Source organism: Pristiophorus japonicus, chromosome 1, assembly GCF_044704955.1.
Source record: "Pristiophorus japonicus isolate sPriJap1 chromosome 1, sPriJap1.hap1, whole genome shotgun sequence".
NCBI classification, from domain to species: Eukaryota; Metazoa; Chordata; class Chondrichthyes; family Pristiophoridae; genus Pristiophorus; species Pristiophorus japonicus.
The window spans coordinates 541133626-541160769 of record NC_091977.1 but is presented as its reverse complement, the minus strand read 5'-3'; the positions used below and the strand labels follow the sequence as shown (position 1 = coordinate 541160769).

At 47.6% G+C, this 27144-nt stretch overlaps 1 protein-coding gene across 1 annotated transcript in view; it reads left to right on the top strand.

The window, feature by feature from the left end:
- The window catches only part of lama3 (laminin, alpha 3), a 511887-nt gene that overhangs the window by 266021 nt on the left and 218722 nt on the right, over window positions 1–27144 (top strand). Inside the window, exons 24-28 of the mRNA XM_070889172.1 lie at window positions 2208–2364; window positions 11439–11577; window positions 16362–16504; window positions 16670–16776; window positions 24637–24784. Coding sequence (XP_070745273.1) covers window positions 2208–2364; window positions 11439–11577; window positions 16362–16504; window positions 16670–16776; window positions 24637–24784 — 694 coding nt within the window. The remainder of the gene's footprint in view (window positions 1–2207; window positions 2365–11438; window positions 11578–16361; window positions 16505–16669; window positions 16777–24636; window positions 24785–27144) is intronic.

Below are 27144 nucleotides of genomic sequence, written 5' to 3'. Positions count from 1 at the left end.
AATCTACCCGCATCTAACCTGTCCCGTCTCGTCAGAATCTTGCATGTTTCTATGAGATCCCCTCTCATCCTTCTAAACTCCAATGTAAAAAGGCCCAGTCGATCCAGTCTCTCCTCATATGTCAGTCCGGCCATCCCGGGAATCAGTCTGGTGAACCTTCGCTGTACTCCCTCAATAGCAAGAACGTCCTTCCTCAGATTAGGAGACCAAATTTGAACACAATATTCCAGGTGAGGCCTCACCAAGGCCCTGTACAACTGTAGTAAGACCTCCCTGTTCCTATACTCAAATCCCCTAGCTATGAAGGCCAACATACCATTTGCCCTCTTTACTGCCTGCTGCACCTGTATGCCAACTTTCAATGACTGATGAACCATGACACCGAAGTCTCGTTGCACCTCCCCTTTTCCTAATCTGCCACCATTCAGATAATATTTTGTCTTCACGTTTTTGTCCCCAAAGTGCATAACCTCACATTTATCCACATTATACTGCATCTGCCATGCATTTGCCCACTCACATAACCTATCTAAGTCACCCTGCAGCCTCTTAGCGTCCCCCTCACAGCTCACACCGCCACCCAGTTTAGTGTCATCTACAAACTTGGAGATATTGCACTCAATTCCTTCATCCAAATCATTGATGTGGGGTCCCAGCACTGAGCCCTGTGGCACTCCACCAGTCACTGCCTGCCATTCTGAAAAGGACCCGTTTATGTTGGGGAAGTCCAGAACCAGAGGTCACAGTCTAAGGATAAGGGGTAAGCCATTTAGGACCGAGATGCGGAGGAACTTCTTCACCCAGAGAGTGGTGAACCTGTGGAATTCTCTACCACAGAAAGTTGTTGAGGCCAATTCACTAAATATATTCAAAAAGGAGTTAGATGAGGTCCTTACTACTCGGGGGATCAAGGGGTATGGCGAGAAAGCAGGAATGGGGTACTGAAGTTGAATGTTCAGCCATGAACTCATTGAATGGCGGTGCAGACTAGAAGGGCCGAATGGCCTACTCCTGCACCTATTTTCTATGTTTCTATGTTTCTAACCAGTTCTCTATTCACGTCAGTATATTACCCCCAATACCATGTGCTTTGATTTTGCACACCAATCTCTTGTGTGGGACCTTGTCAAAAGCCTTTTGAAAGTCCAAATACACCACATCCACTGGTTCTCCCTTGTCCACTCTACTAGTTACATCCTGAAAAAATTCCAGAAGATTTGTCAAGCATGATTTCCCTTTCATAAATCCATGCTGACTTGGACTGATCCTGTCACTGCTTTCCAAATGCGCTGCTATTTCATTCTTAATAATTGATTCCAACATTTTCCCCACTACTGATGTCAGGCTAACCGGTCTATAATTATCCGCTTTCCCTCTCCCTCCCTTTTTAAAAAGTGGTGTTACATTAGCTACCCTCCAGTCCATAGGAACTGATCCAGAGTCGATAGACTGTTGGGAAATGATCACCAATGCATCCACTATTTCTAGGGCCACTTCCTTAAGTACTCTGGCATGCAGACTATCAGGCCCCGGGAATTTATTGGCCTTCAATCCCATCAATTTCCATAACACAATTTCCTGCCTAATAAGGATATCCTTCAGTTCCCCCTTCTCACTAGACCCTTGGTCCCCTAGTACTTTCGGAAGGTTATTTGTGTCTTCCTTCGTGAAGACAGAACCAAAATATTTGTTCAATTGGTCCGCTATTTCTTTGTTCCCCATTATAAATTCACCTGAATCCGACTGCAAGGGACCTACATTTGTCTTCACTAATCTTTTTCTCTTCACATATCTATAGACGCTTTTGCAGTCAGTTTTTATGTTCCCGGCAAGCTTTCTCTCGTACTCTATTTTCCCTCTCTTAATTAAACGCTTTGTCCTCCTCTGCTGAATTCTAAATTTCTCCCAGTCCTCAGGTTTGTTGCTTTTTCTGGCCAATTTATATGCCTCTTCCTTGGATTTAACACTATCCTGTTTGTGGGAGCTTGCTGTGCACAAGTTGGCTGCAGCATTTCCCACATTACAACAGTGACTACAGTTCAAAAGTACTTAATTGGCTGTAAAGTGCATTGAGATGTCCTGTGGTTGTGAAAGGCGCTATATAAATGCATGTTCTTTCTTTATGGAAAAATACTTTAAATAAATTGTACTCTTTGCATGACAATGTCATTTACACTGAGACTCAAGTATCTAACCTGTATTTGAAGGCCACAGAGGGACCACTATTTCCCAGATCTTCACCATTTGAAGTATGAGATTGAAGATGGCATCACGCCCAATGGAAGAGCCGTTCGCTTTGGTTTTGATCCACAGGAGTTCCTGAACTTCAGCTGGAGAGGCTACGCACAGCTATCAACAGTGCAGGTATGTGATCCAAGACTCTGGTGAAAGGGGGGTTTGGGGAAAGGGTCTATGAAAAGGGGGGTCTGGGGATAGGGGGGCCTGGGGAAAGTGGGGTCTGGGGATAGGGGGGCCTGGGGAAAGGGGGGTCTGTGGAAAGGGGGGGTCTGGGGAAATGGGGGTCTGGGGAAAGCGGGGTCTAGGGAAAGGGAGGTCTGGGGAATGGGTCTGGGGAATGGGTCTGGGAAAGGGGGGTCTAGGGAAAGGGGGGTCTGGGGAATGGGTCTGGGGAATGGGTCTGGGGAAAGGGGGGTCTGGGGAAAGGGAGGTCTGGGGAAAGCGGGGTCTGGGGAAAGCGGGGTCTGGGGAAAACGGGGTCTGGGGAATGGGTCTGGGAAAGGGGGGTCTAGGGAAAGGGGGGTCTGGGGAATGGGTCTGGGAAAGGGGGGTCTGGGGAATGGGTCTGGGGAAAGGGGGGTCTGGGGAAAGGGAGGTCTGGGGAAAGCGGGGTCTGGGGAAAACGGGGTCTGGGGAATGGGTCTGGAGAAAGGGGGGTCTGGGGAAAGGGGGGGTCTGGGGAATGGGTCTGGGAAAGGGGGGTCTGGGAAAGGGAGGTCTGAGGAAAAGGGGGTCTGGGGAAAGGGGGATCTGGGGAAAGGGAGGTCTGGGGAAAGCGGGGTCTGGGGAAAGCGGGGTCTGGGGAAAGGGAGGTCTGGGGAATGGGTCTGGGGAAAGGGGGGTCTGGGGAAAGGGTGGGGTCTGGGGAAAGGGGGGTCTGGGGAAAGGGGGGTCTGGGGAAAGGGGGGTCTGGGGAAAGGGAGGTCTGGGGAATGGGTCTGGGAAAGTGGGGTCTGGGGAAAGGGTCTGGGAAAGGGTGGTCTGAGGAAAGGGGGGTCTGGGGAAAGGGTCTGGGAAAGGGGGGTCTGGGGAATGGGTCTGGGGAAAGGGGGGTCTGGGGAAAGGTGGGTTTGGGGAAAGGAGGGTCTGGGGAAAGGGAGGTCTGGGAAAGTGGGGTCTGGGGAAAGGAGGGTCTGGAGAATGGGTCTGGGAAAGGGGGGTCTGGAAAAGGGGGGTCTGAGGAAAGGGGGGTCTGGGGAAAGGGTCTGGGAAAGGGGAGTCTGGGGAATGGGTCTGGGAAAGGGGGGTCTGGGGAAAGGGGGGTCTGGGGAAAGAGGGGTCTGGGGAAATGGGGGTCTGGGGAAAGAGGGGCTGGGGAAAGGGGGGTCTGGGGAAAGAGGGGTCTGGGGAAATGGGGGTCTGGGGAAAGAGGGGTCTGGGGAAGGGGTCTGTGAAAAGGGGAGCCTGGGAAAAGGGGGTCTTGGGAAAGGGTCTGTTAAAAGGGGGGTCTGGGGAAATAGGGGTCTGGGGAAAGGGGGGGTCTGGGGAAAGGGGGGTCTGGAGAAAGATGAGTCTGGTTAAGGGGGGTCTGGGGAAAGAGGAGTCTGGTTCAGGGGGGTCTGGGGAAAGGGTCTGCGGAAAGGGGGGGGTCTGGGGAAAGGGTCTGGGGAAAGAGGAGTCTGGTTAAGGGGGGTCTGGGGAAAGGGTCTGGGGAAAGGGTCTGGGGAAAGGGACGTCTGGGCTAAGAGGGTGTCTGGGGAAAGGGGGGCCTGGGGAATTAGGGGTCTGGGGAAAGGGGGGTCAGGGAAAGGGGTTCTGCGGAAAGGGACGTCTGGGGAAAGGGACGTCTGGGGAAAAGTGGGTCTGTGGAAATCATAGAACCATAGAAGTTAACAGCACAGAAGGAGGCCATTTCGTCCCATCGTGTCGGCACCGGCCAGCAAGAGGCTATCCAATCTAATCCCACTTTCCAGCTCTCGGTCCGTAGCCCTGTAGGTTACGGCACTTCAGGTGCACATCCAAGTTCTTTTTAAATGTGGTGAGGGTTTCTGCCTCTACCACCCTTTCAGGCAGTGAGTTCCAGACTCCCACAACCCTCTGCATGAAGAAATTTCCCCTCAAATCCCCTCTAAACCTTCTACCAATTACTTTACATTTATAATTTATGCCCCTAGTTGTTGACCCCTCTGCTAAGGGAAATAGGCCCTTTCTATCCACTATATCTAGGCCCTTCATAATTTTAGACACTTCATTGAGGTCTCCCCTCAGCCTCCTCTGTTCCAATGAAAACAAACCCAGCCTATCTAATCTGTCCTCATAGCTTAGATTCTCCACTCCCGGCAACATCCTCGTAAATCTCCTCTGTACCCTCTCCAATCATGTCCTTCCTGTAATGTGGTGACCAGAACTGCACGCAGTACTCCAGCTGTGGTTTAACCAGTGTTTTATACAGTTCAAGCATAACCCCCCCCCCCCCCGGCTCTTGTATTCTATGCCTCGGCTAATTAAAGGCAAACATTCCATCTGCCTTCTTAACCACCTTATCTACCTGGCCTGCTACTTTCAGAGATCTGTGGACATGCACTCCAAGGTCGCTTTGTTCCTCTACACTTCTCAGTATCCTACCATTTAATGTGTATTCCCTTTCCTTGTTAGCCCTCCCCAAATGCATTACCTCACACTTCTGTGGATTAAATTCCATTTGCCACTGCTCTGCCCACCTGACCAGTTCATTGATATCTTCCGGCAGTCCGCAGCTTTCTTCTTCATTATCAACCACAAGGCCTATTTTAGTATCACCTGCAAACTTCTTAATCATACTGCCTATATTCAAGTCTAGATCATTGATATATACCACAAAAAGCAAGGGACCTAGTACTGAGCCCTGTGGAACCCCACTGGAAACATCCTTCCAGTCACAAAAACATCCATCAACCATTACCCTTTGCTTCCTGCCTCTGAGCCAATTTTGGATCCAACTTGCCACTTTGCCCTGGATCCCATGGGCTTTTACTTTTGTGACCAGTCTGCCATGTGGGACCTTATCAAAAGCTTTGCTAAAATCCAAATACACTACATCATACGCACTACCCTCATCGACCCTCCTGGTTACCTCCTCGAAAAATTCAATCAAGTTAGTCAAACATGACCTTCTCTTAACAAATCCGTGCTGACTGTCCTTGATGAATCCGTGTCTTTCTAAGTGAAGATTTATCCTGTCCGTCAGGATTTTTTCCAATAATTTTCCCACCGCTGAGGTTAGACTGACTGGCCTGTAATTACTCGGTCTATTCCTTTCTCTCTTCTTCAACAAAGGTATCACATTAGCAGTCCTCCAGTCCTCTGGCACCACACCTTAAGCCAGAGAGGATTGGAAAATGATCGTCAAAGCCTCTGCTATTTCCTCTTTTGCTTCGCTTAACAGCCTGGGATACATTTTATCCGAGTCTAGGGACCTATCCACTTTCAAAGCTGCTAAACCCCTTAATACCTCCTCTCTCACTATGTTTATTTCATCTAATATTTCACCTCCTCGATATTAGTGTCTGCATCGCCCCTTTCCTTTGTGAAAACAGACAATAAGAACCATACCCACATCTGCCGCCTCCACCCACAGATCACCCTCATGGTCTCTCATAGGCCCTAACCTTTCTTTAGTTCTCCTCTTGCTCTTAATATATTTATAAAACATCTTTGATTTTCCTTGATTTTATTTGCCAAGAATTTTTCTTGCTCTTTCTTTGCTTTCCAAATATCCTTTTTAATTTCACACCTGGACTCTATACTCCTCTAGAGATTCTGCAGTATTTAGCCCTCGGTATCTGTCTTAAACCTCCTTTTTTTTCTTTATCCTACCCTGTATGTCCCTTGACATCCAGGGGGCTCTTGATTTGTTAGTCCCACCCTTTTTCTTTAAGGGCACATGTTTGGCCTGAACCCTCCGGATCTCCTCCTTTAATGCCTCCCACTGGTCTGACACAGATTTACCTTCAAGTAGCTGTTTCCAGTCCACTATGGCCAAATCACTTCTCAGCTTAGCAAAGTTGGCTTTTCCCCAATTTAGAACTTTTATTCCTGGTCTATCCTTGTCTTTTTCCATAACTACCTTAAATCTAACTGAATGATGGTCACTAGCACCTAAATGCTCTCGTACTGATACCTCTTCCATCTGCCCAGCTTAATTCCCTAAAACTAAATCCAAAACCCCTCCCTCCCATGTTGGGCTTGCTACATACAGGTTAAAAAAGTTCTCTTGAATGCATTTTAGGAATTCCGCACCCTCTATACCCTTCACTCTAATTTTGTCCCAGTTAATATTAGGATAGTTGAAATCCCCTACTATTATTGCCCTATAGTTTTTGCACTTCTCAGAAATTTGCCTACATATTTGCCCTTCAATCTCCCTCTCACTGTTTGGGGGTCTATAGTACACTCCCAGCAGTGTGATCGCCACTTTTTTTGTTTTTCAGTTCGACTCGTTTGTCCTCGTTTGATGTCCTTTAACATATCATCCCTCCTCACAGTTGTAATAGTTTCTTTAAACAATACCATGACACCCCCCTCCCTTTTTACCCCCCTCTCTATCCCGTCTGAAAATCCTGTAACCAGGAATGTTGAGCTGCCACACCTGCCCCTCTTTTAGCCATGTCTCTCTAATAGCTATAATATTGATATGTCCTTACTATACAGTATGAATGCACACGAGGCCCATGCTTGAGAGGTCAGTCTGTGACCTGTCCTTTATTCCTTAGCACTCAAGTGCAGGAAGTGGGTGGAGCTTCCCCTTTTATATCTGAAAGTCCAGGTTAGGCGTGTCTTCCACAAGTTCACCACCTAGTGGCCACCTAGCGGTGCCTCAGGCCTATCCAGATTGCCCACAGTGACCGGGCTCTCCTCCCTTCGGTCACCTGTGGAGGAGTGAACTCTATATTGTGTTCTTCTTCTGCTTCTTCTATGGGGATGCTGAACCTCCTTTTTGTTTGATCCACGTGTTTGCAGCAGATTTGTCCATTGGTAAGTTTACCTACCAGAATCCTATTTCCCTCTTTGGCAACCACAGTGCCTGCGAGCCATTTGGGCCCTGCAGCGTAGTTGAGGACAAAAACAGGGTCATTTACATCAATACATCGCGCCCTCGCATTCCTGTCATGGTAGTCATATTGTGACTGGCGCCTGCTCTCGACAATTTCTTTCATGGTGGGGTGTATAAGGGATAACCTGGTTTTGAGCGTCCTTTTCATTAGCAGCTCTGCGGGTGGAACACCTGTGAGCGAGTGTGGTCGGGATCTGTAGGCCAACAGGAGGCGTAATAAGCGGCTTTGTAGGGAACTCCCTTGGATTCTGAGCATCCCCTGTTTGATTATCTGCACTGCTCGTTCTGCCTGGCCGTTTGAGGCCGGCTTGAACGGTGCCGTTCTAACATGGTTAATTCCATTGCCTGCCATGAAGTCCTGGAATTCAGTGCTTGTGAAGCACGGGCCATTGTCGCTGACCAAATGTCCGGTAGACCATGGGCGGTGAACATTGCCCATAGACTTTCTACCGTGGCAGAGGATGTGCTTGAATTTAAAATGTCACACTCGATCCATTTGGAGTAGGGTCTACTACAACCAAAAACATTTTTCCCATGAAAGGACCTGCGTAGTCCACATGGATGCGTGACCAAGGCTTTGCGGGCCATGGCCAGGGGCTAAGGGGGGCTTCCCTGGGCGCATTGCCCAGCTGGGCACACGTGTTGCACCTGTGAACACAAAGTTCCAGATCTGCGTCTATCCCTGGCCACCAAACGTGTGACCTGGCAATTGCCTTCATTATGACAATGCCCGGGTGCCCATTGTGGAGTTCTCTGATGAACATCTCTCTGCCCATCTGGGGCATGACTACGCGGTTTCCCCACAGTAGGCAATCAGCCTGAATCGAGAGTACATCCCTGCGCCTGTGAAATGGTTTAAATTCCTCATGGCATGCCCTGTACGTAGCTGCTCAGTCCGCATTCAGGACACATTTCTTGACTAGAGACAATAGCGGGTCTCTATTTGTCCAGACTTTAATCTGACGGGCTGTCACGGGTGAGCCTTCACTTCCGAAAGCTTCAACAGCCATGACCATCTTAGCAGCATGCTCGGTAGCCCCCTCAGTGGTGACTAGTGGGAGCCTGCTGAGTGCATCGGCGCAGTTTTCAGTGCCCGGTCTGTGCTGAATTGTGTAGTCATAGGCGGCTAATGTGAGTGCCCACCTCTGTATGCGGGCCGATGCGTTTGCATTTATGGCCTTGTTGTCAGCCAAAAGGGACGTTAGGGGTTTATGATTTGTATCCAGCTCAAATTTCCTGCCAAACAGGTATTGGTGCATTTTCTTTACTGGATATACACATGCGAGCGCCTCCTTTTCTACCATCCCATAGCCCCTTTCTACCTGGGACAGACTTCTGGAGGCATAAGCTACCGGCTGTAACTGACCCTTGGTCATTGTTCTCACAGTGTACAACTTAGGTCAGTTTATACATGGGTTACATTGCTGGTTGAATACATGACAAATATCATACTCCCAAGTGTCTACCTGTGTTCTCAGCTCATCTGCCTTATTTGCTGTACTCTTGCATTGAAGTATATACCATTTAGGAAAGCCAGACCTCCTTGTTGACTACTTTCTAGCCCTTGTTTCCTCTTTCCTTCAAAATCAGAAAGGGTCTGGGAAAAGGGGGATCTGGGGAAAGGGGGGTCTGGGGAAAGGGGGATCTGGGGAAAGGGGGGGTCTGGGGAAAGGGGGATCTAGGGAAAGGGGGTTCTGGGGAAAGGTGGGTCTGTGGAAAGGGTCGTCTGGAGAAAGGGTCGTCTGGAGAAAGGGTCATCTGGAGAAAGGGGGGTCTGGGGAAAGGGGGGTCTAGGGAAAGGGAGGTCTGCGGAAAGGGCCCTGGGAAAGGGGGGTCTGGGGAAAGGGCCTGGGGAAAGGGGGAGGTCTGGGAAAGGGGAGTCTTGGGAAAGGGGGGTCTGGGGAAAGGGGAGTCTGGGGAAAGGGCCTGGGGAAAGGGTTTGGGGAAAGGGGGGTCTGGGAAAGGGGGGTCTAGGGAAAGGGAGGTCTGGGGAAAGGGCCTGGGGAAAGGGTTTGGGGAAAGGGGGGTCTGGGAAAGGGGGGTCTAGGGAAAGGGGGGTCTGGGGAAAGGGCCTGGGGAAAAGGGGTTCTGGGGAAAGGGCCTAGGGAAAGGGCCCTGGGAAAGGGGGTTCTGGGGAAAGGGGAATCTGGGGAAAGGGCCCTGGGAAAGCGGGGTAAGTACAGATATTTTCCCTCTTCCCAGGTGGGCAGTTTTAAAAAATTATTATATAGCTAGAAATTCGCTGACTTTGCAACCGGGTTTTTGGTGATATTTCCCCATAATTGGCGAAAAACCAGTCGGCGGGAACTTCGGGCACCTTCTTGCGGCAGTGCTTTCCATGTACCGCTGGGGAGAGGAGCGCCACCGTGCAAGACCCAAAATAGCGTTTTCGCCCGAAATGTGGCTCTTTCCGCACCCGTATTCTGCGCCAGAATACCGACAGGGAAAAACCCGCATAGCAGCCCTGCCAGCGGCGGTAAGTATGAAGTCCTGCAAAAAAGGTAAGTTCATTTTTATTTTTTAATTCTTTTTCAGCGATTTAGTAGGTAAGGGTTTCGTGAATGTTTTTTTCCAGTTTTTTTGTTGTTTTTTCCCCCTTCCCAAGGCCTCTCTCGCAGCGCTACCGGCCCTAGACTACGGTTGCCGAAATTCGCTGTTTGCACCTCGAATCCTCATGCAAGGCCGATTTTTACCACTGTGCAAATAAAAGGCTGAATATCCGGCCTACCAACGGTAGCGAAGCAAAAACAGTAATTTTGGCGGAAAAAATACCGTTGTGAATTTTTAGCCCATAATGTTTTATGATTTCATTTGTAGGAACCCTTTGTTAAGATATTATGATTGTCTTCTGATGACTTGGCTATGTCACTCTACTTGTTCTCAGACACAGCAAGTAGCCTTTCTGCCTGTGGTGGACAGACTACCGCTCTTTCTCAGCAAGCTTGGTTTACCCTTTGCCAATGTGAGGCCCCCTCCCGGGTGAACCATTGTCATTAGGGGAAAATTATTGCTGGAAAGTTGCTCTACGAATAGACATTATTTGGGGAGAATTTCAATGCGAGATCTCCCAACTCCTTAATGCCATTTTCTTCAGCTTTTCGTAGCTAATCCTTCAAAGTTACGGCATGCAAGGACCAGGACATAGGAACAGTAGTGGGCCGTTCAGCCCCTCGAGCCTGTTCCGCCATTTAGATCACGGCTGACTTGTATCTTAACTCCATCTATCCGCTTTGGTTCCGTAACCTTTAATACCCTCGCCTAACAAAAATCTGTATCAATCTCAGATTTGAAATTTTCAATTGATTTTGGGGGAGAGAGTTCCAGATTTCCACTAACCTTTGTGCGTAGAACTGTTTCCTGACATCATCCCTGAATGGCCTGGCTCTAAGGTTAAAGTTATGGCCAACGTTCCCTATAAGCTGCACGGCTACACAGATCTCTGCCAGTCCTGCACAACCCAGGACAGGTTTTTCATTGTTAAGATTCGCAGAGGAAACTGTGAATGGGCCACACACCCAAAAGAAATTAAGAGGGAACGTTGGTTATGCCTCCTTGTTCTGCACTGCCCCACCAGAGAAATCTCTGTCTACTCTATCAACTCCTTTACTCATCTTATTCACCTCAATTAGTATCAGTTCTTAATCTTCTATACTCAGGAGAATACAAGCCTAGTCTATGCAACCTATCCTCGTAATTTAAATCTTTTAGCCCAGAGGGAGAACCCTTACGGGATTTTGCCAGCATTATTTTGTGGGTCATATTCCATGCTTTCTCATGGTGGTTTAGTACTAGAATAACCTTTCTATACTCTATATTAGATATTCACAGTCAGACTTCTTGAGAATGCAGTTATGAACCGTATAAATAATATATATATTCCCTGGTATATTCTGAGAATGCAACTTTTCACACGATAAAGAGCTCACCAATTGAAAGTTATCTTGTAACTTGGTGTAATCCTCTGCAATATTGTAATTGAGGTTCTGAATTGAGCATGTTATGTATTTTTTGAATCTTTATGGCCATGACTTGCTGAGGTTGGGGTTAACGGATCAGACTACGCCATTGCTAGCTTTGTGGTGTGCGAGTGCTAGTTAGGGTGATTCTTCTGCTGTTGGTAGAATTCAGGTTTTCCCTTATTCTCCTTTGAATGCTTTTTTCTTCCCAGCCAGAGGTGGTCATGTCTATCACTGTGACTTCTCCTAATCTGTTTCGCATAATCTTCCGTTACAAGAACCGTACCCCAAAGCCTGTTAGAGGAAGGATCTCAATCACTGAGGAAGTAAATGTTGATTCTTGCTGTGACTGTAAGTGGCTTTCATTTCTGCACCTAGTTTGTCCACCATCTTTCCCTACTCTTAACATACCAACCTCCGACCCTTATTAAGGTGACTACCTTTGACTTTGAACGATCTCCCTCTAACTGGCTGGTCTTCATTCTGCATGAGCTCCCTCAACTAGCACTAGCACTGCTGCTAACTCTGCTTCTAGATCACCCCACCAGTCATGTGTTCATTAACTTCACTTTTACAGAATAACGTGAGGGTAACAGTGCATGTGGAGAATAGAAACCTCAATTTGTTCCGCATCGCCTTGAGATATATTAACCTGGGATTCACTACTGTGTACGGCCGTGTAACAGTTTATCAAGCTCAACAAAGCACAGGTAAGACTAAGCAGTGTAGAGGGTTCATCACATTCATCAAACAGATTGATTGCCATTTTACAGTAAGTATTGAAAGTATCTTTTAAATCCTTTTGGATTTTGCCTAATACACTGAGTGCTGCATTTGCATGAATACCATGGGTTGCCAACTCTATTTGGACATGTTCCTAGAGGTTTTGTCACATGACCTTCTGTTTCCAACTGCCCACCCCCTCCCCACGCTCTCGCCATTGGTCGTCTGACATTACTCGATTAGATGATTCATGACTGGCAGTCAAACAGCCTTTACTCCCATCTCCAATATTTTTATAATTAATAAACAAAAGTGTTCAGAGAAATTTATTTAAAAAAAAGCACAAGCTCTCTCGGTCTCTCTCCCTCTCGGTCTCTCTTGCTCTCTCGGTCTCTCTTTGTCCCTCTCTGTATCTTTGGGCTGAATATTCCGGGTTGTAACTGGCATGATCGGTGGCGGGTCAGGTGGGAAAATTGTAACTTTTGATAACGGGTCAGGAACCTACTGTTGTCTGGCTCCCCCCCACCCCCCCCCCCCCAGGTGCCTTTCTCCCCCAGGCGCGCCTGTCATCACGGAGCTGAACTGATCAGCAGCGGCGGGGGACTCAATTGAGATCATTAACAGGTAGTTTCCAGGCACTTAAATCTTTTTTCACTTACGTTTTAAATTTCCCTGCATGGCCACGGGATTCACGCAGCTTGGGAACCACGTCAGTCAATCTGAGGCGGGAGATCCGTGGCCATTGCTCCAGCTGATTACTTGACAGCATGGAAAACAAACCAAAATAAAAACATGTCGATTACATCAGCTAACAGGTTGCTGGAGATTCTGTTCTACTTGAAAAGCTACTGGTAAATGTTAATTCAGAAATTCCTGAAGTGATGTGCGTGCTGAACGCTCCCCTCCTACCCCTGGATGGTGAGGGAAATACATTTTTCACTGGCCATTCTCGGCTGTTGCTTTCCAACTCAACAATAGTTGCCGTGAATTGAACTGCACTATAAAAAATGACCATTGAAATACATTTTTGTGTTTCTGGTGAGGTTTTTCCCACAATACACTGTGATTGTCCAGTTACACATTAAATGAAGTCATCAACCGTAACAATTTCATTCTCATCACTCATTCCGCTGGCTTAATTTGCCTTCAGTCCTTAAATATAACTAATTAAATTTTTCAGTCTGAGACTTTAGGGTGTAAATTTTTGCAGAGATTCTCTCACTTGTCCATTGTTAACTTCAATGAAAGAGCTGCAGAAATCACAGAAACACAATGTAAGCACCACTTACCCTGTTTGTCAGGGATTCCACAGCTCTTCCGCTGAACTTGCATAAGATTATAAATCAACCCCTTTCCAATTATATTTAAAATTTGCCTAATTTTATATATTACCTATACTCACACACCTTTTATTTGTACCAGTTACGGATGCAAAAGTCTATAGATTTGTGACTAAAGCACCAATAACTTCCCAATTAATGTACTTTTAAAAGTTATGTCCCCGGTCGTATTTGTATATGGCTTCATATTACATAATAGTTTTATTTAAATATTTCTTTGTCACTCATATATAACTTATTATAGTATTGTAGAATAAAGATTCAACAACCACTTTGTTAAATTAAACTTCAAATGTAATGTAGCCATGGTCCCTTTAAAGATCCTGGCTGAAAACACGCCGTGAATGACATCACCAGATCCGTTCCATCTAATTAGATCGGGTAACGCGCTGGGCGGGCTTAATAGGCCCCATGAAGGTAAGTTCATTTTCAACAGTGGGATGGACCCAGTAGCAGGGTCGCAACCAGCTATGGACACCACCCGCACTAGACCCACCAAGGTAAAGACAATTTCGGCCTTTGTCTCTCTCTGTCTCTTTCTCTGTCTGTCCCTTTGTCTGCCTGTGTCTGTCTCTTTCTCTCTGTCCCTCTCTCTGTCTGTCAATCTGTCTCTCTCCCTTTGTCTCTCCCTTTGTCTCTCACTCTGTCTCTCTCTCTGTCTCTCAATCTGTCTCTCTCTCTATCTCTCACTCTGTCTCTTTCCCTTTGTCTCTCACTCTGTCTCGCTCTCTCTTCTCTCTCTCACTGGCGCTCTCACTCTGTCTCTTTCGCTCTCCATTTCTGTCTCTCTCTGACTCACTCTGTCTCTCTCTCACTCTGTCTCTCTCTCTCACTATCTCTCACTGTCTCTCTCACTCTGTCTCTCTCTCTCTCTCTCTCCATTTCTCTTTCTCTCTCTGTCTCTCTCTCTCTCACTCTGTCTCTCTCTCTCACTTTCTCTCACTGTCTCACTCGGTCTCACCTTTTTTAAAAATTTGTTCCGGGATGTGGGTGTTACTGACAAAGCCAGCATTTATTGCCCACCCCGATTGCCCTTGAGAAGGTGGTGGTGAGCCGCCTGTAGATGAATCTTTAATACCTGGAGACTCCAGGACAATCCTGGAGGGTTGGCAGCTCGAGTAACATAACCTATGGTGACTTGAGCCCCTGCCTTGGAGTGGCTGCAGTTGTACTCGAGCAGTAACTGTACAAGCAGCTTCCAACCTCGGGTAACAACCTTATTGACTCAGAATTTCCCAGATTGCACTATTACCTTGAAATTTACATTGATCTTTGCTGACAGGAACTTCTGCCTAACTTTCCTGCGGGGCTCGTTTGCCTATGCTGCAACATAAAAGCCAGTGTAAAACAAGTGTAAATTCTTCAATATTATCGTGCATTCTAATTCCTATTTTCTAATTGGCTCGGATAGACATTTAAATTAATAGTTGTTTTCTGTCATGTCCCAATAAAGTTGATCAAGATCTGTATGCTAACATTTTTTTACTTTTTGTTTACTTATTCATTCATGGGATGTGGGCGTCGCTGGCAAGGCTGGCATTTATTGCCCATCCCTAATTGCCCCTTGAGAAGGTGGTGGTGAGCCGCCTTCTTGAACCGCTGCAGTCCGTGTGGTGAAGGTGCTCCCACAGTGCTGTTAGGGAGGGAGTTCCAGGATTGTGACCCAGCGACGATGAAGGAACGGCCGATATATTTCCAAGTCAGGATGGTGTGTGACTTGGAGGGGAACGTGGAGGTGGTGGTGTTCCCATGCGCCTGCTGCTCTTGTCCTTCTAGGTGGTAGAGGTCACGGGTTTGGGAGTATTGTATAATATTGTAAATGTTGTATGTTTCTTTAAATAATCAAACTTGCCAATAGATTGAACGTTGTTCTTCATTGTATTAGTCTCTGATAGGTGTATCTAATTCAAGAAGCCCCAATATAAATTTTTCGAACAGCAGATTTGAGTAGTCGCTGGATCACGTGGTTTCATACAACCACCGTTGGAATGCTACAGCTGAATTGGGCCATAATATATTTATTTATTTTGATATATGCCTACCCAATGCCTCAATCACTCTTTCAGCAAATCACATAATCATGAGATTCTAAGAACTCTGCAGTTGCGCTTCAGTTATTTAGAAAATGAAGTATAATGCAATATAAATTAAATGGTGACGTTTACAAGCAAGAACAGAGAGACCTGGTGGTTCACATACACAAATCTTTGAAGGTAGCAGGACAAGTTGACAAGGCTGTTATTAAAATATATGGGATCCTTGGCTTTATTAATAGAGGCGTAGAGCACAAAAGCAAGGAAGTTATTCTAAACCTTTATAAACAACTAGTTAGGCCCCAGCTGGAGTATTGTGTCCAATTCTGGGCACCAGACTTTAGGGAGGATGTCAAGGCCTTAGTGAAGGTGCAGATGATATTTACGAGAATGATACCCGGGGATGAGGGACTTCAGTCAAGTAGCGAGTCTGGAGAAGCTGGGATTGTTCTCCTTAGAACAAAGAAGGTTACAGGGAGATTTAATAGAGGTATTCAAAATGATGAGGGTGCTTTGATGGAGTAGATAGGGAGAGGTTGTTTCCAGGGGCAGGAGGGTCAGTAACCAGAGGATACAGATTTAAGGTAATTGTAAAAAGAACCAGCAGGGGAGGTGAGGAAGATTTTTACACAGCAAGTTGTTACGATCTGGAACACACTGCCTGAAAGGGTGGTGGAGGCAGATTCACTAGAAACTTACAAAAGGGAGTTGGATAAATACTTGAAAAGGAAACATTTTTAGGGCTGTGGGGAAAGAGCAGGACTAATCTGATCGCTCTTTCAAAGAGCCGGCACAGGCATGATGGGCCGAATGGCCTTCTCCCGTGCTGTACGATTCTATTCCGACATTTTGTTTACTGAAAGAAAATCAGAAATATTTTAAATGATATGACATTTTTTAAAGAAACCATTATCAAATTAATTTGTAAATATATTTCACTGTTAAGATATTTCAGCTCTAATTCTGTGTCCATGTTCGTTTCGACTGCTGTCTGTAATGCACAATTTATGTGTGATTCAGTTTTTCACCTTGTTCCTAGTGTCGCCCCAGGCGAAAGAGATTATCTTTGCTCGTAGTACAGAACCATCTTTTGTTACGGTCTCGAGGAATAACTATGGTGACCCTTTCCCCCTCACACCCGGGACTTGGACTGTCAACATTGAGGCAGAAGGCGTGCTACTGGTGAGAAGAAGGCAACGATATATTATATTATAGCATGGTAGAACTCTAGTCTGCAACTTTTAAAATGGATTGAACTTTGGTTGGGATGAAAGTTAACTTTCTAGTCAGGTTCAGTCTTCCAGTTGATTGTCTAATGCATCAATGTATTTTTAAATCTCACACTAGGATTATCTTGTCATGCTGCCCAGTGATTATTACGAAGCTCCGATTCTGCAGTTACAAGTGACTGATCCCTGCACTTATGCAGCCAATCCAGAACAAGCAGGGAAAAAGTAAGCAAAACACAAATAGAAAAATTCTGTAGATTTCATAAGAACATAAGAACATAAGAAATAAGAGCAGGAGTAGGCCATACAGCCCCTCAAGCCTGCTTTGCCATTTAATATGCTTATGGCTGATCTGATCATGGACTCAGGTCCACTTCCCTGCCCGCTCCCCATAACCCCTTATCCCCTTATTGGTTAAGAAACTGTCTATCTCTGTCTTAAATTTATTCAATGTCCCAGCTTCCACAGCTCTCTGAGGCAGCGAATTCCACAGATTCATAACCTTCTGAGAAGAAATTCCTCCTCATCTCAGTTTTAAATGGGTAGACCCTTATTCTAAGATTATAGGGCCCAAGTTTCCACACGTGCCTAGAACGGCGCAGTCCCGACCTGGACGCCCGTTTTTCGCGCCACAAAGTGCGCCTAAAAAAATCCTCGGTATTCTCCAGCTCCCTGCAGGTCCTCTGGCCCTCGGCGCAGCGCAGCACGAGCTGTGGGGGGCGGAGCCAGGTCCCTGCGCTGAAAACAGTGCCGGGACCTCTGCACATGTGCTACAGTGGGCACGCATGTGCAGTAGCTCCAGGCGCCGAACTGTGTGGGAGGGGCCCGAAGCACGCAGCCCCTAGCCCTGGCCCAATGGCCTCACTGCGTGAATGAGGCTCCTCCCAAGGCCAGCTCCTGCTTCCCGCCCGACCAGACCCGACACCCGCTCCCCACCAACCCCCCCCCCCTCCGCCTCCGGACCAGACCCGACACCCGCTTCCCCCCGCCCCCCCACCCCGACTGGACCCGACCCGACCCGAGCTCCTGTTCCCGCTCCGCCCCTCCCCCCCCGACTGGACCCGACCCGAGCTCCTGTTCCCACTCCGCCCCCCCCCCCCCACCGACTGGACCCGACCCAAGCTCCTGTTCCCACTCCGCCCCCCTCCCCGACTGGACCCGACCCGACCCGACCCGCACTCCTGTTCCCGCTCCCCGCCTCCCCGACTGGACCCGACCCGACCCGACCCGACCCGACCCGCGCTCCCGCCCCCCGACCCGACCCCCCCCCCCCCCCCACTGGAACTGGACCCGACCCGACCCGAACCCCCCCCCACTGGACCCGACCCGACCCGACTCCCGCTCCCGGACTGGATCCGACCTGACCTCCCCCCCTCCCCCTCTCTCTCCCTCCCCTCCCCCCTCCCCCTCTCTCTCCCTCCCTCTCTCCCTCCCTCTCTCTCCCTCCCCCCTCCCCCTCTCTCTCCCTCCCCCCCTCCCCCTCTCTCTCCTCCCCCCTCCCCCTCTCTCTCCCTTCCCCCCTCCCCCTCTCTCTCCCTCCCCCCCCCTCCCTCTCTCCCTCCTCTCTCTCCCTCCCCCCTCCCCCTCTCTCTCCCTCCCCCCCTCCCCCTCTCTCTCCCTCCCCCCCTCCCCCTCTCTCTCCCTCCCCCCCTCCCCCTCTCTCTCCCTCCCTCTCTCCCTCCCTCTCTCTCCCTCCCCCCTCCCCCTCTCTCTCCCTCCCCCCCTCCCCCTCTCTCTCCCTCCCCCCCTCCCCCTCTCTCTCCCCTCCCCCCCTCTCTCTCCCTCTCTTTTCCCCCCCCCCGACCCGAACCGAACCTCCCCGACCCGACCCAACCCAATGCCACCTACCTGTAAATCTGGTGCTGGGGACGGGCCCTGCCCGAAGTCTCGGGCCGGCCCGTTCAGCCTTCGGTCCCGAAAGGCCTGCCTGAAGCACTTTCACACAGGTAGGAAGATGGTTTATTTAATCTTTTCTTTGCTTATAAATGTTTATTCAGGTTGGATTTATTTGTATAATATTTGTAGAAGTATAAATAAAGATTTATTATAGAATTTAATGACTTCCCTTCCCCCACCCCTCCCCCCACCACCTCGTTCTGGACGCCTAATTTGTAACCTGCGCCTGATTTTTTAATGTGTAGAACAGGTTTTTTCAGTTCTACAAAAATCTTCACTTGCTCCATTCTACTTTAGTTTGGAGTACATTTTCACTGTGGAAACTTTGAAATCAGGCGTCAGTGGCCGGACATGCCGCCTTTTGAAGAAAAAATTCTGTTCCAAAGTAGAACTGTTCTACCTGACTAGAACTGCAGAAAAAAAAATGTGGAGAATTGCGATTTCTAAGATAGTCCGTTCTCCACCAGTTGCTCCTAAAAATCAGACGCGAATCATGTGGAAGCTTGGGCCCATACTCTCTAGTTCTAGTCTCCCCTTTCAGTAGAAGCATCCTCTCTGCATCCACCTTGTCAAGCCCCCTTATAATCTTATACGTTTCGATAAGACCACCTCTCATTTCAGAGGTGAAGTTGCAGAGAACAGCACACATTTGGGAGTAAAATTCTAATTTTTTGTTTTGGAATCAAAACCCGTTATGGTTCAGGAGCACTGAAGTCACAAGTGACCATTCGATTCGTCTCCCACACCCACCTGAGTAAAGAATATGCCTCTGCTCACTGACTCAAATTGGCTCCTGGTCTGGCAATGTTTCGCTTTTAAAGTTCTCATCCCTCCATGGTCTCGCCCCTCCCTATCTCTGTAACCTCCTCCAGCCCCACACCCCTCCCTATCTCTGTAACCTCCTCCAGCCCCACACCCCTCCCTATTTCTGGAACCTCCTCCAGCCCCACACCCCTCCCTATCTCTGTAACCCCCTCCAGCCCTACACCCCTCCCTATCTCTGTAACCTCCTCCAGCCCTACACCCCTCCCTATCTCTGTAACCTCCTCCGGCCCTACACCTCTTCCGATCTCTGTAATCCCCTCCGGCCCTACACCCCTCCCTATCTCTGTAACCTCCTCCAGCCCCACACCCCTCCCTATTTCTGGAACCTCCTCCAGCCCCACACCCCTCCCTATCTCTGTAACCCCCTCCAGCCCTACACCCCTCCCTATCTCTGTAACCTCCTCCAGCCCTACACCCCTCCCTATCTCTGTAACCTCCTCCGGCCCTACACCTCTTCCGATCTCTGTAATCCCCTCCGGCCCTACACCCCTCCCTATCTCTGTAACCTCCTCCAGCCCCACACCCCTCCCTATCTCTGTAACCTCCTCCGGCCCTACACCCCTCCCTATCTCTGTAACCTCCTCCGGCCCTACACCTCTTCCGATCTCTGTAATCCCCTCCGGCCCTACACCCCTCCCTATCTCTGTAACCTCCTCCAGCCCCACACCCCTCCCTATCTCTGTAACCTCCTCCAGCCCTACACCCCTCCCTATCTCTGTAACCTCCTCCGGCCCTACCCCCCTCCCTATCTCTGTAACCTCCTCCGGCCCTACACCTCTTCCTATCTCTGTAATCCCCTCCAGCCCTACACCTCTCCTTATCTCTGTAACCTCCTCCAGCCCCTACACCCCTCCCTATCTCTGTAACCTCCTCCGGCCCTACACCCCTCCCTATCTCTGTAATCTTCTCAGCCCTACACCCCTCCCTATCTCTGTAACCTCCTACTGCCACACAACCCTCCCTATCTCTGTAGCCTCCTCCAACCCCACACCCCTCCCTATCTCTGTAACCTCCTCCAGCCCCAAAACCCTCCGAGATCTCTGCATTCCTCCTCTTGCACATCCACAATTTTCATCACTCCACTATTGGTGGCCGTGCCTTCAGTTACCTGGGCCCTAAGTTCTAGAATTCCCATCCTAAACTTCTCCGTCTCTTTCTCCTTCTTTAAGATGCTCCTTAAATCCAGGGGAGAATTTTTTTGTATGCAGTGAGTTGGTGTGATCTGGAACGCGCTGCCTGAAAGGGCGGTGGAAGCAGATTCTATAGTAATTTTCAAACCGGAATTGAATAAATACTTGCAAAGGAAAAAATTGCAGAGCTATGGGGAAAGAGCGGGGGGAGTGGGACTAATTGAATCGCTCTTTCAAAGAGCCGGCACAGGCAGGATGGGCTAAATGGCCTCCTTCTGTGCTGTACGATCCTATGATTCTGTGATCTCTAACAATTGTTCCATATTCTCCTGTAGTACATGTACATTCTCATTTCCACCATTATAAAATTCACAGCACAGAAACAGACCATTGGGCCCCACGCTCCGTGCCGGGGTTTATGCTCCACACCAGCCCCCTCCCACCCCTCTTCATCTCACCCCATCACCATATCCTTCTATTCCTTTCTCCCTCATGTTCTTATCTAGCTTCCCTTTAAATGCATCTATAATATTCACCTCAGCCACTCGCTGTGGGAGCGAGTTCCACATTCTAACCACTCTCTCAGAAAATAAGTTTCTCTTGAATTTCCTATTGGATTTGTAACTGACTATTTTATCATAGAATCAGAGAAGGGTTACAGCACAGAAGGAGGCCATTCAGCCCGTTGAGCCCTTTCCCCGGAGCCCTGCAATTTTTTTCCTTAAGGTACTTCTCCAACTCCTTTTTGAAAGCCGCGATTGAGTCTGCCTCCACCACCCTCTCAGGCAGCGCATTCCAGATCCTAACCACTCGCTGCGTAAAAAAGTTTTTCCTCATGTCGCCTTTGGTTCTTTTGCCAATCGCCTTAAATCTGTGTCCTCTGGTTCTTGACCCTTCCACCAATGGGAACAGTTTCTCTCTCTCTACTCTGTCCAGACCCCTCATGATTTTGAACACCTCGATCAAATCTCCTCTCAACCTTCTCTGCTCCAAGGAGAACAACCCCAACTTCTCCAGTCTATCCCTGTAACTGAAGTCCCTCATCCCTGGAACCATTCTCGTAAATCTCCCCTGCACTCTCTCTAAGGCCTTCACATCCTTCCTAAAGTGCGGGGCCCAGAATTGGACACAATACTCCAGTTGAGGCTGAACCAGTGTTTTATACAGGTTCATCATAACTTCCTTGCGTTTGTACTCGATGCCTCTATTTATGAAGCCCAGGATCCCATGTGCTTTTCTAACCGCTTTCTCAAACTGCCCTGCCACTTTCAACAATTTGTGCACATATACCCCCAGGTCTCTCTGTTCATGCTACCCCTTTAGGATTGTACCCTTTAGTTTATATTGCCTCTCCTCATTCTTCCCACAAATGTATCACCTCACACTTTTCTGCGTTAAATTTCATCTGTCCCGTGCCCGCCCATCCCACCAGCCTGTGTCTCCCTGAAGTCTATCACTATCCTCCTCACTGCTCACTATACTTGCAAGTTTTTTCATCTGCAAATTTTGAAATTGTACCCTGTATATCCAAGTCCAAGTCATTAATTAATATATATCAAGAAAAGCAGTGGTCCCAGTACCGACCCCTGGGGAACACCACTGTATATCTTTCTCCAGTCTGAAAAATAACCGTTCACCACTGCTCTCTGTTTCCTGTCACTGAGCCAATCCCGTATCCAGGCTGCCACTGTCCCTTTTATTCCATGGGCCTCAACTTTGCTGGCAAGCCTGTTATGTGGCACTTTATCAAATGCCTTTTGAGAGTTCATTTACATCCCATGAACCACATTGTCCTCATCAACCCTCTCTGTTACCTCATCAAAAAACTCAATCAAGTTAGTTACACATGATTTGCCTTTGATAAATCCCTGCTGGCTTTAACCTTAATTAATCCAGCTTGTCCTGTTCAATCTTTCCTGATAGTTATAATCTTTCAGTTGTTGTATAATTCTTGCAAATCCTTTTTGCACCATCTCCAGTGCCTCTATATCCTTTTTGTAATCCTGATCATCATAGGCAGTCCCTCGGAATCGAGTAGGACTTGTTTCCACTCTTAAAATGAGTTCTTAGGTGGCTGAACAGTTCAATACGAGAACCAAAGTCGCTGTCACAGATAGAAACATAGAAAATAGGTGCAGGAGTAGGCCATTCAGCCCTTCGAGCCTGCACCACCATTCAATGAGATCATGGCTGAACATGCAACTTCAGTACCCCATTCCTGCTTTCTCGCCATACCCCTTGATCCCCCGAGTAGTAAGGACTACATCTAACTCCTTTTTGAATATATTTAGTGAATTGGCCTCAACAACTTTCTGTGGTAGAGAATTCCACAGGTTCACCACTCTCTGGGTGAAGAAGTTTCTCCTCATCTCGGTCCTAAATGGCTTACCCCTTATCCTTAGACTGTGACCCCTGGTTCTGGACTTCCCCAACATTGGGAACATTCTTCCTGCATTTAACCTGTCTAAACCCGTCAGAATTTAAAACGTTTCTATGAGATCCCCTCTCATTCTTCTGAACTCCAGTGAATACAAGCCCAGTTGATCCAGTCTTTCTTGATATGTCAGTCCCGCCATCCCGGGAATCAGTCTGGTGAACCTTCGCTGCACTCCCTCAATAGCAAGAATGTCCTTCCTCAAGTTAGGAGACCAAAACTGTGCACAATACTCCAGGTGTGGCCTCACCAAGGCCCTGTACAACTGTAGCAACACCTCCCTGCCCCTGTACTCAAATCCCCTCGCTATGAAGGCCAACATGCCATTTGCTTTCTTAACCGCCTGCTGTACCTGCATGCCAACCTTCAATGACTGATGTACCATGACATCCAGGTCTCGTTGCACCTCCCTTTTTCCTAATCTGTCACCATTCAGATAATAGTCTGTCTCTCTGTTTTTACCACCAAAGTGGATAACCTCACATTTATCCACATTATACTTCATCTGCCATACATTTGCCCACTCACCTAACCTATCCAAGTCACTCTGCAGCCTCATAGCATCCTCCTCGCAGCTCACACTGCCACCCAACTTAGTGTCATCCGCAAATTTGGAGATACTACATTTAATCCCCTCGTCTAAATCATTAATGTACATTGTAATCAGCTGGGGCCCCAGCACAGAACCTTGCGGTACCCCACTAGTCACTGCCTGCTATTCTGAAAAGTACCCATTTACTCCTACTCTTTGCTTCCTGTCTGCCAACCAGTTCTCAATCCACGTCAGCACACTACCCCCAATCCCATGTGCTTTAACTTTGCACATTAATCTCTTGTGTGGGACCTTGTCGAAAGCCTTCTGAAAGTCCAAATACACCACATCAACTGGTTCTCCCTTGTCCACTCTACTGGAAACATCCTCAAAAAATTCCAGAAGATTTGTCAAGCATGATTTCCCTTTCACAAATCCATGCTGACTTGGACCTATCATGTCACCTCTTTCCAAATGCACTGCTATGACATCCTTAATAATTGATTCCATCATTTTACCCACTACCGATGTCAGGCTGACCGGTCTATAATTCCCTGTTTTCTCTCTCCCTCCTTTTTTTTAAAATGGGGTTACATTGGCTACCCTCCACTCCATAGGAACTGATCCAGAGTCTATGGAATGTTGGAAAATGACTGTCAATGCATCCGCTATTTCCAAGGCCACCTCCTTAAGTACTCTGGGATGCAGTCCATCAGGCCCTGGGGATTTATCGGTCTTCAATCTGATCAACTTCCCCAACACAATTTCCCGACTAATAAGAATTTCCCTCAGTTCCTCCTTCTTACTAGACCCTCTAACCCCTTTTATATCCGGAAGGTTGTTTGTGTCCTCCTTAGTGAATACCGAACCAAAGTACTTGTTCAATTGGTCTGCCATTTCTTTGTTCCCTGTTATGACTTCCCCTGATTCTGATAGGACAGACAGTGGTTGAGGGAAAGGGTAGGTGGGACTGGTTTGCCGCACGCTCATTCCGCTGCCTGCGCTTGTTTTCTGCATGCTCTCAGCGACGAGACTCGAAGTGCTCAGCGCTCTCCCAGATGCACTTCCTCCACTTAGGGCAGTCTTTGGCCAGGGACTCCTGGTGTCGGTGGGGATGTTGCACTTTATCAGGGAGGCATTGAGGGTATCCTCTAATATGGAGACCAGTACTGTATACAGAGCTTTAAGCGTGATCTAACCATGGTTCTATACAAGTTTACCATAACTTCTGCCATTCCGTTAATTAAACTCTAAATTTCCCTCAACAGCTGCTTGTTATACAAATACCTGCCTTTGGACATCTTCCCATCTGCTGGAGCCGATGATGGCATGTACACTATTGATGGCAATCAACAACCTTCAGTTCAAATACGGACATCGTACAACACAAAGATGGCCGACCTCACTGGCAGACAGGTACCAAAGGAATATCTATCAGTCTTTATATTCATTCCACGCGCCAGTTCTTTTTTTTTAAAGCAGGGACTTAGAAATGTATTATATGTATTTTACTCATCATCATCATAGGCAGTCCCTCGGGATCGAGGAAGGCTTGCTTCCACTCTAAAAGTGAATTCTCAGGTGACTGAACAGTCCAATACGGGAATTACAGTCTCTGTCACAGGTGGGACAGACAGCGGTTGAGGGAAAGGGAGGGTGGGACTGGTTTGCCGCCGCTCCTTCCGCTGCCTGCGCTTGGTTTCTGCATGCTCTCGGCGACGAGACTCGAGGTGCTCAGCGCCCTCCCGGATGCTCTTCCTCCGCTTAGGGCGGTCTTTGGCCAGGGACTCCCAGGTGTCGGTGGGGATGTTGCACTTTATCAGGGAGGCTTTACGGGGGTTCTTGAAACGTGCCCTCTGCCCACCTGGGGCTAGCTTGTCGCATAGGAGTTCCGACAATTCGCAGTGCGAGATATAAAGAGGCTGAAGAAAGAAAGCTAATCTAGAAGAGGAAATTATTGAATATTCCATTTTCTTAATGGGATATATTTAGAATTAATACGTTAAACTTGAGTATTATACAACAATTTCTGTATTGTACTTAAACTTTGCAAAACTTTTATATATGTAAAATGTAATGTTTGTAGGTTGTCAGAATATCATGTCATTATTGTACAAAAGATCAGAATGAAATGGTTGTTACATTAGATACAGGATACTGGCACTGGTTGTTAAACATTTTAGGATTTTCCACTCTTTCTTCCTAGGTATTTGCGATAGCCGTGGCCCAGTTGATAAGACTCTCGCTTTTGAGCCAGAAGGTCGTGGGTTCAAGTCCCACTCCAGAGACTTGAGCACAAAAATGTAGCCTGACACTCCAGTGCAGTTCTGAGGGACTGTTACACTGTCTGAGGTGCCGTTTTTCGGATGAGACGTTGAACCGAGGCCCCGTCTGCCCTCTTAGGTGGATGTAAAAGGTCCCGTAGCATTATTTCGAAGAAAAGCAAGGGAGTTCTCCCTGGCGTCCCAGCCAATATTTATCCCTCAAGCAACATTAAAAAAACAGATTATTTGATCATTATCACACTGTTGTTTGTGGGAGCTTGCTGTGCACTAATTGGCTGCCGCATTTCCTACATTTCAACAGTGACTACACTTCAAAAAGTACTTCACTGGCCGTCCTGAGTTCATGAAGACGCTATATAAATACAAGTCTTTTTTTCTTTGGGATTTTAATTAAAATTACTCAATTTTTTCCACCATTGGTCAAATTATCCACTAGTTCTTTAATATGCACCTGGTTTCCATATCGCTTTTGCTCTGTTGTTGTGTCAAAGTCCTGCTCATTTTATATATATTTGAAAATGATTTATGTTGTTATATTACATAAGAACATAAGAACATAAGACCCTTTATGCAGTAGCCTGACAACAGACCCAGATAATGGATGGGAGAAAGATTGTTTCCATGTGTACAATGTTAGTTTGCATAGTAATTAAATCCTTCTTCAACAGAACATTTGTGCCTCCACCAGTCTTCTCTTTATCTCCTTTTTGGGGGATTTATTTGATGTGTACCTTGGACCTTGCAGGTGCGGGACATGAGAGGAACCCTCATCCAAGTTTGTAGGTTGGTCGAAAGGGACAGAATAGTAGCTTTGACAGCTGCTGGTACTTAAGGTTCGAAGGCTCAGAGTAATGTGGTGGATAATAGGCACAGCTTATTTGTTGTGGTTGAGAGATATGTTTGTTCTTTAATGGGTCTGCAGCTGAAAGAACAGCAAAAAAAGCACGCTGACAGATATTGCTATGTCTATTGAAAGAAATATTGATGCATATGCAAAGATCTTATCGTCATTGTAATCACTGGTCCTCTTGTTTTCACTGTGCTATATTTCTTTCTTCGGTGTGCAGAGGGCTTTTGTCACAGAATGCAGCGATACAGAGGGATCTGGGGGTCCTCATACATGAAACACAAAAAGTTAGCATGCAGCTACAGCAAGTAATTACGAAGTCAAGTGGAATGATGGCCTTTATTGCAAGGGAGATGGAGTATAAAAGTAGTGAAGTCCTTCTACAACTGTACTGTTGATGAGACCACACATGGAGTTTTGCGTACAGTTTTGGTCTCCTTATTTAAGGTGGGACATACTTGTGTTGGAGGCATTTCAGAGATACTTCACTCGGTTGATTCCTGGGATGAAATGGTTGTCTTATGAGGAAAGGTTGAGCAGGTTGGGCCTGACCTCACTGGAGTTTAGAAGACCGAAAGGTGATCTTGTAGCATATGCATTTCATTCTGGGGGAGAGGGTGAACAGCCAGAGGTCGTGGTCCACA